Source organism: Myotis myotis, unplaced genomic scaffold, assembly GCF_014108235.1.
Source record: "Myotis myotis isolate mMyoMyo1 unplaced genomic scaffold, mMyoMyo1.p scaffold_m19_p_2, whole genome shotgun sequence".
Taxonomy (NCBI): Eukaryota; Metazoa; Chordata; class Mammalia; order Chiroptera; family Vespertilionidae; genus Myotis; species Myotis myotis.
The window spans coordinates 216,920,837-216,930,583 of NW_023416324.1; the positions used below are offsets into that span (position 1 = coordinate 216,920,837).

The 9,747-nt window shown below is 61.3% G+C and overlaps 1 protein-coding gene across 1 annotated transcript; it reads left to right on the top strand.

Moving 5' to 3' along the window:
• Positions 1-4,200: 4,200 nt before the first annotated feature.
• LOC118677614 (keratin-associated protein 8-1) lies at positions 4,201-4,857 on the top strand. Its single transcript, XM_036352813.1, has one exon. It carries the CDS (start codon positions 4,416-4,418, stop codon positions 4,608-4,610), a length of 195 nt encoding a protein of 64 aa, XP_036208706.1. The 5' UTR covers positions 4,201-4,415; the 3' UTR covers positions 4,611-4,857.
• The last annotated feature ends 4,890 nt before the right edge of the window (positions 4,858-9,747 follow it).

A 9,747-nucleotide genomic window follows, 5' to 3' on the forward strand; every position in this document is an offset into this window, starting at 1 on the left:
ACTGCATCTTCTTTCACTCCACAACGTTCCCTAAAATTAACTTAATAAACTTTACTTAAAGTTTTAAGTCAACTTCGCACTGTATGTGTGTGCCTCGCACGTGGTACTTTGTGGAAGAGCCACACTCAAGGGGCCAAAGAGCCGCATGTGGCTCGTGAGCCACGGTTTGCCGACCACTGGCCCAGGGAGCCCATGCACCTCTGTGTGGGGTGTGGCTGGGCTCTGGCCGCCCGGTCACGCCGTGGGGCCTGTCTACACTGGATGGAGGCTCCGCCGGGGAGCCGGCTGCTGTCCGAGGGGCTCCCTCCCCAGACACGCCCACAGCACAGCGCTCAGCACTGTCCTCAGGTTTGGGGACAGAGAGAGAAATAGTCCTTCCCTCAAAGGTGCCCGGCCGGCGCGGCTCAGTGGCTGAGCGTCAACCTCTGAACCAGGAGGTCAGGGTTGGATTCCCGGTCAGGGCACAGGCCCGGGTTGGGGGCTCAATGCCCAGTGGGGGGCGCGCAGGAGGCAGCCGGTCTATGGTTCTCCCTCGTCATGGATGTTTCTATCTCGCTCCCTCTCCCTTCCTCTCTGACATCAATTAACAAAAACCTTGGCGACACAGGTCCTAATGTTTAAACCCAATTACTTTTATGTGGAGTTTATGGTCAGCAAGGACTTTGATGACATGACGCTTCCCGTGGGCTGAGCGTGCCGTCCTGTCTCATTTGGCAGCAACGGGAGACATCACTTTCAAGGTCATCAGAAGGACACGCCCTCAGGCCTTCCAAAGGGCAACCCCAGGGGGAGGGAGACTCGCGGCTGCGTCTGTCCTGCACGGAGGAAGCCGAGGCCGGCCCTTCTCGTCCTCCCTCCTTCCAGAGCGTGGGCAGGCGGCGCTGTGCTTTTAATGCACACACATGCCCAGCGTGTGGCTCTCCCCTGTCACTCCCGGCAGACCTGTGGCCATGAGCTCCCCCATCGCCATCGCCAAGAACAGTAGGGTCGCCCCCCCCCCCCACCACCACCACCACCGGGCTCAGAGCTGCAGCAGGAGCGTGCCTGCCCGGACGTGCTTTCCATGTCGCTCGTGAAACACGCGGGAGGCCTCCCCAATGGGAGGCCGCGAGCCTGAGGTGCGCACAGGGCAGCGGTGGTTTCCTGTTATCTTTCCAGGAAACCACGTGGGTCCGCATCAAAGCGCCAACGTCAGTAGTTAGGCCTCCCCAACGTGGCTGAGCCCCCAAAGCGCCAAGAAGGCGAGTGATTGGAACCGAGTCTCAGGGAGCCCCAGACGGGTCCGCGGGTCTGGCCTGCGACACGCCTGGGCGAGGCCTGCAATCCCCGTTGGCGGCAGGCGATCTTGACTTTAGATCAGCATTTTTAGATGAGCAGGGGGAGGGAGAGAAGAAGAGAAACATCAGTGATGAGAGGGAACCCTGGATGGGCTGCCTCCTGCGCGCCCCCCACTGGGGATCGAGCCTGCAGCTCGGGCCTGTGCCCTTGACCGAGTCAAACCATGACCTCCTGGTTCATAGGTCGACGCTAACCACTGAGCCACGCCGGCCAGGAGAAGACAGCATATTTTAATTTTTATTCACCGCTGCTGCTCAGACCCGAGCTGGTGTTTTGCCTGGGGGCAAAGCCAGCATCTTAGATTGGGAAACGCGTTTAAACCGAGCCTCGTAAATGAACGCTGGCATCCGTTCAAACCTTCTCGTCGTTGCCTGGTGAGGGCTGCCTCCCGCTCAGCTGTTCTCCCCCAGCCTACCCGCCCCCGTGACCAGGCCGAGCGGCGACGTAGGAATGCAATGTCGCTCCCCCCTGCCTTCCAGGGCAGGGCCTGCTGCGGGTTTGTTGCCGTTTAGGGGTGACGCGGACTGGGGTTCCCTGGCGTGGCTGAGCTGTGGCCACAGGGGTGCTGGGATCCTAGGTGCTGAGTCACCTGTGCCCTCGGCTGTGGGGGAGGGGGGGCCGCCCGCCCGCAGACACACCTCTGCTGCCACCGGCCCATTAGCGGTCAGGACGCCGCACAGCTTTGCGTTGTTCTGAGCGTCTCCCCGTGACCTTGGGCTCACCCCGCGGTCGCCAGGTGCTCCCCGAAATTTACGTCTCGGCCGCTGTAGCTGGAGGAAAGTGACCCCCTGAGACCTGAGGCAGGTTTGGGGGCTAGTGGCTCACACAGCTGCCCTGTGCATTCTGCGCGGGTTCCTCAGACTCCGCCTTGCGTTTCCGCACGTCCCTTCTGTAAGGCGCTGCCCTGGGTCCCCTCTGTGAGGCGCTGCCACAAGTCCCTCTGTAAGGCGCTGCCCTGGGTCCCCTCTGTAAGGCGCTGCCCTGGGTCCCCTCTGTAAGGTACTGCCCGGGGTCCCCTCTGTAAGGCGCTGCCCGGTGTCCCCTCTGTAAGGCCCTGCCGCAGGTCCCCTCTGTAAGGCGCTGCCGTGGGTCCCCTCTGTAAGGTGCTGCCGTGGGTCCCCTCTGTAAGGCGCTGCCCGGGGTCCCCTCTGTAAGGTGCTGCCGTGGGTCCCCTCTGTAAGGCGCTGCCGCGGGTCCCTCTGTAAGGCGCTGCCGTGGGTCCCAGGATAATGACCAGGGCTTGCCGGACCCCAATTAGCATTCATGGGCCGTGCTGCTCCGTGACTTCACATTTGGGACTAAATGTCTGTTTAGAGAGGAACGACTTCTGTTCCCTATCCTGGGTGCGTGGTCCTTTGGGGAGTAAATAATTACTTCGCGGGACCCTCAGATTTGACAGGCCAGATGGTTTTATTAGCCTAATGTATATGTACTAGAGGCTCAGTGCACGAAATTTGTGCAGGGGGGTGGCGCCCTCAGCCCAGCCTGCACCCTCTCCAATCCGGGACCCCTTGGGGGATGTCCAACTGCCGATCCCGGGGATCGGGCCTAGACCAGCAGTCAGACATCCCTCTCACAATCCTGGACTGCTGGCTCCTAATCGCTCACGTACCTACCTGCCTGGTCGCCCCTCACTGCTCTCCCCCCCCCCCCCCGCCCCGCCAGCCTGATGGCCCCTCACTGCCCCCTGCCAGCCTGGCTGCCCCCAACTGCCCTCCCCCCCACTGGCCTAGTTGCCCCTCATGGCCCCTCCTACCAGCCTAATCGCCCCCAACTGCCCCCCTGCTGGCCTGGTCACCCCAACTGCCCCCCCCAGCCTGATGGCCCCTCACTGCCCCCCTGCCAGCCTGGTCACCCCAACTGCCTCCCCTGCTGGTCTGGTCACCCCAATTGCCCCCCGCCCCCCGCCAGCCTGGTCGTCTCACCAGCCTGCTTGTTCAGTCGTTTGGTTGTCCCTCACTAACCCCCCTGCCAGCCTGGTCGTAGGCAGTCATCTTGTGAGGGTGTGAGGGTTAATTTGCATATTACCTCTTTATTATATAGGATATATATATTTATTATATAGGATATATATATATATTAGGGTAAAATTTCACATGTGTTTTTATGTCATTATTTTCAATATTTACTTCAAAATGTGTAGTATCAGACCAACAAATCATAGTTGTTTGATAATTCATGTCTAGGATCAGTTTGCAAATTTCATTTAAAACATTTTTAATTTCTTTACAATGACAAGCTTGCTCGTCTGGGCAGTGGGTGGAAGGGTGATGCCGGAGGTCATCAGGGAGGTCGGTAACGAGGTAAACGTTTAACCAGTTTCCCGAACAGGGTGACTGTGAGCAGAGAAAACAAAAATAAAATAAAAGGCGTCTTTCTGATGAGCCCGTGGCCTTGGCCCCGTCTGCTGCCCCCAGAGAATTCTTAATTCTTGTTTATTAAATGTTTCGGGGTGACGCCGGCCAACAGGACCTGACAGGGGTCAGGCGTGGGTTTCTGTGTTACGAGGTCTGGATGCGGCCCCGTGTGCCCCCCACCCAGTCAGATCTCCCGTCCCCGTCCGTGAGAGCCCTCACCCGGCAGGGAATGCTTCACCCAGTGACCCCGAGACCCGGGTCTGAGACGGACGCCCTGTGGGTGTCTGACTTCATTGACAGTTTATTCAGCACCTGCTCGTGGAATTCCTCTGCGTGTCGCTGTGGACTTTCTGGAGCAGGAGGCTGGGAACAGGTATGACCTCGGGGGTCAGCGCTGCCCACAGGGCGCCTCGATGCCACGCGTGTCTGTGCCTCATCTCCGCCCAGGACCCTGCGGGCCCTGCCAGGCCTGCTCCAGGGAAGGGACCTGGGAGACACGCGCCAGGAGGGTCCCCGCAGCTGGAAGGACATCTGAGCAGGAGCAAAGCAGTTAACGAGCTTCCTGGACGCAAATTGGTGTCAGCGCGAAAACGAGCGGCTGGCGCTCGGCCCCGCCCGCCCGCGGGGGATATAAGGGAGGCGGCCGGCAGCCGGCACACAGCACAGCCTCCTCTCCCAGCTCCACCGACAGACAGCCAGACGGCCAGCCAGACGGACAGCATGCACTGCGGCAACTTCGGCAACTTCTCGGGCGCCGTCTTCCCCGGCTGCTACTGGGGCAGCTACGGGTACCCCCTGGGCTACAGCGTGGGCTGCGGCTACGGCAGCACCTATTCGCCCGTGGGCTACGGCTGCGGCTACGGCTACGGCGGCTGCCTCAGCTACCGGCGGTACTGGCCCTACGGCCTGTACTGAGGGCCCGGCCGGGCCTCCGGCTCCCGCCCCCGACACCGGCTCCCGTCCCCTCGCCCGCCCGCCGACCAGGACCCCGGGACGGAGATGAACGCCAGGGGCTGCCGGCAGCTCCCCGCCCGGGGGCGCCTGTCCGGACCTTTCCAGAAGCCTGACCCCCACACCTGTCTTCCCTCCGGGTGTCTCCCCAGCCCCGCCCCGCCTGCCGTCTCAGGGTGTGGGTGGGCCCGTCACAGCCTCAATAAACTTGTCTGACTCTGCAGAGCACCCTCCCCGAGTGGATTTCGTTTCTGGGGGTGCACGCCTTCTGTTCGGTGGGGTGGGGAGGCAGGCGATGCCGTGGTAGAAGCAGCCAGAGCCCTGGCCGGTATGGCCCAGTGGATAGAGCGTCGGTCTGTGGGCTGAAGGGTCTGGGTTTGATTCTGGGTCAAGGGCACAGGCCGGGTTGTGGGCTCGATCCCCAGTGTGGGGTGTGCAGGAGGCAGCCGATCAAATGATTCTCTCTCATCATTGATGTTTCTCCCTCTCCCCCTCTCCCTTCCTCTCTGAAATCAGTAAAAATATATTTAAAAAAATATAAACAACATATTAAAAAAAAAAAGCAGCGAGAAAGCAAAGACTCCCTGACCCTGAGTGACCAGCAGGAGGAGGGGCTTGTGTTTCCCTGCCCTGAAGGCGGTGGATCCTGCCAACGGGGCGCCAGGGCACAGCGCCCCGTCAAGCGACCCTCCTCCCTCGCACCCCCTCCTCCCAGGAGGACCCGATAGGGGGCATAGGCCCCCCTTTCCCAATTGACCTCTTCCAGACCCCGCCCCCCCCAGGCCCTCACCTCCCCACTGCCTGTGTCCACGGGTTGTGCATATATGCACACACGTTCATCGGCTGATCTTCCCCCCCCCCCCGCCTTTTCAGTCATTTCCACGTGCGTGCAGGCGGGCGGAGGACAGGAGATGACCTCAGACTACCGATCTCAGCGTCCCTCCCAGGGACCCTGCCCGGGAAGAGGACCGTGTCTTCCGCGTAAGCGTTCGGGCCTCAGCCACAGACCAGCACGGGCAGGTGGGGGGGTCTGCGGGTCACGGGCGGAGGGCAACCCCGTGTCACACCACCTACGCCGTTCGCCTCAGGCTGCGCACCAGGTGGGTGCCCTTCATCTCTGCGGACCCCACCAGGTGGTGAGCTTCACCCCTTACCAGACAGGAGCACCTTCTCACAGGCCGAGGAGGAAGGCAGCCCCCGTGACAGATTCTGCAGCTGCTCAGCCTTTCTGTGCGTGATTTCAGAGACGAGAGCAACATGTCTTCATGAGCCAAGTAAGGAAGTCGCCGTCGGCCTGTGGAAAACATTGTGTGCACAGCGACGGGGGGGGGGGGGGGGGGGCGGGGATGGGTTATGCACGGTGATGAGGGATCGGCTCGCGCCTCTGTGGCGTCTGCCCGGGGCTATACTCTGCCATCTCCTCGCAGCTGAAAGTGCAAAGGGGACATGGGGAGTCCTGGTGGAAGGTGCTTTCTCCCACCTCCCAGCCAGTGGGGGTCGTACTGTTAGAGCGTCTGCTCACGGATCTGCTTAGATCCTTCCCCAGGAGGTGCCGGCACAGCCGAGTCTCCGGCTTGACCCTCCGCGGGCTCCCTGCTGTGAGAACGCGGCCCCGTCAGCGTGCGGCCGGAGCAGGGCAGGACGGACGGGGGCCGGGCCTGGCAGGTGTGTGGTTGACTGCGCCTGAGCCACAACCATGCCCGACCGTTTGTGCTTGAACAACCCCCAGAGGGTGTCTAGCCGCCCTCCCTGCCCGCAGCCGTGGCGGCAGGAGGTCAGCTGGCGGCAGCTGAACATGCCCACGCTCATGCCCCCTCCCCCCGGGAATTCTGGCGGGCACGTGTGAACACGGTCCAGAGACCCGCATGTCTTTCCAGCTCCGCTGCGGCCTGATTGCCAAATAAGGATCGCACGCACTTAGGACACCAGGATGACGTGAGGCGTGTAGACACCGTGAGTGACTCCCATGGCCACGCTCCTGGGCACGCCCGTCACCTTGCCGAGGACCCTTTCCAGGCCCATGAGGAGGCGCTCGCCACCCAATCCCCCGGGAATGCCAACTGCAGCCTCAGTGAGGCGCCACCCACCCGACCGACAGACGTCAGTGCCGGCCAGGACCCTCCTCCGCGGTTGGTGGGAACGTGAATGGGCTCAGACGCGGACAGAAGCCGGGACGGAGGTTTCTCAAAACGTGAAGGAAAGGTCTGTCTGATGACCCGGCTGCCCCTCCTCCGAGGACTTGCCCAAAGGACTGAGGTCACATGCGAGGGCGTCTGCGCCCCAGGCTCACAGAGTGACTTGCAGAAGCCCAGCTGTGGAAATGCCGCGTGTCCACAGGCAGGTGAGCGGGTGAGAAAGACGTGTAGACCCACCATGGACTATCATTCAGTCATAAAAACTCACAATAAAAGATTCAGAAAGTATTTTATTTTATAATTTCACTTATGATTATTTTAAAAAGAAGGACATCTTGTCACTTGCATGGAGACACCAGAAACCTAAGTTTCAGAAGAAGCCCAGGGTTCCACACACACACTTAATTATTATGTATTTATGCGTTTCCCAGGACACTGAGTCCCGGAAGGAAAATTGCTGGCATCTCAGCAAGGCCGGCAGAGGAGGGGACGTCTCCCCGCAGAGATGTCCGAGGGGCGACCCTGTGCTGGGCCTCCCTCCCCGACACCAGCTGGAGGGGTCGCCGGGCTCTGCTCGGAGGAAGCAGCGTGTTATTCATGAACTCACGTTCTCCCACACCATGCGGTGCCGTTCGGCGACCTTTAACCGCACGCGCCTGGGGAATGCTGAGGAGGAGGTTTTCTCTGGGGTCTGGGATTTGTGTGCAAACAAACCAACCAACCTGGCCCTGGCTGGTGGCTCAGTGCTTAGAGCCCTGGCCCGCACACCTAAGGGTCCCGGGCTTGACTCCTGGTCAAGGACACACACCTGGGTTGCAGGTTCAATCCCTGGCCCCGGTCGGGGTGCTTGCCGCAGGCAACCCATGGCTGCGTCAGCCTCGCACGGATGTTCTCTCCCCCTCCCTCCCTCCCTCCCGTCCACTCTCTCTAAAAGTCAATAGGAACTATACCCTCAGGTGAGGATTAAGAGCAGCAACAAATCTCCGTGAGTCATGTGCCCACGCGCCACCGATTTAGCAATTACTGGTCCTTGATGCACGGGGTTCCGTTCCCGTCCTCAGCTTCCTCGTTCATTCCGAACCTCGGAACAGAGATCGTCTTACTTGGAGAGGATTCTGAGAAATGAAACCAGAGCGGACACATGTGATGGATAAAAGGACGACGGAAGAGGAAGAGCAGTCGGTGCTGCATGGGGCGGGGCCAGGCATCCGTGTGTCATGGCAGGTCCGCCTTCCTAGACACTCAGTCATCATGACGGGCATCCGACTGCTCAGTCGGCAGGAGAGGCGGGTGAGCAGCCCTTTGCCGACCTCTCGTCACTCTCCCGGGCCTCAGCCGTCTTGGGTGGGAGCCAGGTGCCCGCGCCGTCTGACTTGGATGCAGCTCCGAAGGTCGGGCACGAAGAGAAGTGTTGTCTTTCTTCCCTCCTTTCTCGTTCATTGCTCATGTCTTCTGGTCGCCTGAACAGGAAGCTGCATATTTAAGCTCTCCCGTGGACAGGGCCCTGGAGGTGAGAAAGGTGATTGAAGAGTAAAGGCGTCCCAGAGAGAAGGGCAGCGACGGAGAGAGGCGTTCTGCCTCCATGTTGGGTGGCTCAGGGGGTTCCTGCGAGAAAGGCCTGGCTGGGGATGTTCTGAGTACCTTCCTGAGCTACGGGTCTGTGACCACCTGGTGCCAGACAGAATCACACGCCCAGCCTCCCGTTCTCACCCTCCCCTGCCCAGCCTCCCGTTCTCACCCTCCCCTGCCCAGCCTCCCGTTCTCACTCTCCCCTGCCCAGCCTCCCCTCCCAGCCTCCCCTTCCCAGCCTCCCCTCACCTGTCCAGCCTCCCCTTCCCAGCCTCCCCTCACCTGCCCAGCCTCATCTTCCCAGCCTCCCCTCACCTGTCCAGCCTCCCCTTCCCAGCCTCCTCTCACCTGCCCAGCCTCCCCTTCCCAGCCTCCTCTCACCTGCCCAGCCTCATCTTCCCAGCCTCCCCTCACCTGCCCAGCTTCATCTTCCCAGCCTCCCCTCACCTGCCCAGCCTCATCTTCCCAGCCTCCCCTCACCTTCCCAGCCTCCTCTCACCTGCCCAGCCTCATCTTCCCAGCCTCCCCTCACCTTCCCAGCCTCCCCTCACCTTCCCAGCCTCCTCTCACCTGCCCAGCCTCATCTTCCCAGCCTCCCCTCACCTTCCCAGCCTCCCCTCACCTTCCCAGCCTCCTCTCACCTGCCCAGCCTCCCCTTCCCAGCCTCCCCTCACCTTCCCAGCCTCCCCTCACCTGCCCAGCCTCCCCTTCCCAGCCTCCTCTCACCTTCCCAGCCTCCCCTCACCTGCCCAGCCTCATCTTCCCAGCCTCCCCTCACCTGCCCAGCCTCCTCTCACCTGCCCAGCCTCATCTTCCCAGCCTCCTCTCACCTTCCCAGCCTCCCCTCACCTGCCCAGCCTCCCCTTCCCAGCCTCCTCTCACCTTCCCAGCCTCCCCTCACCTGCCCAGCCTCCCCTTCCCAGCCTCCCCTCACCTTCCCAGCCTCCCCTCACCTTCCCAGCCTCCTCTCACCTGCCCAGCCTCCCCTCACCTGCCCAGCCTCCCCTTCCCAGCCTCCCCTCACCTGCCCAGCCTCCTCTGGATCCAGGGGGCAGTGCTAGGTCTGCTCTGCTTGCTCGTCTCTGAAAGACTTGCTTCCATAACCAACAGCCCCGAGGAGAGGAGGGACCTCGGGCTGCGAGGTTCCTGATGAGTTTATTTTAACGTTCCCCGTCCCGGGTGTCAGCAACGCGCTGCCCTTCACTCACGCTCACCGCCTGGCGTTCGGCCACTCGCGAGCCTCTCTAATTGCCGGGCGTCCCAGTGCCTGATGACTCACCATCACGGCCAAATGCACGATGCTAATTCCATTTGCCCGTTTGGTTCACAGCAGAGGTTTAAAGACAAAGACTTTCTCAAGGAGAACTCACCAGAAACCGTGTTTGTGCCGCCCTGGG

Coding starts and splice junctions, on each gene's coding strand:
- LOC118677614 (XM_036352813.1), top strand. CDS start 4,416: ATGCACTGCGGCAACTTCGGCAACTTCTCGGGCGCCGTCTTCCCCGGC.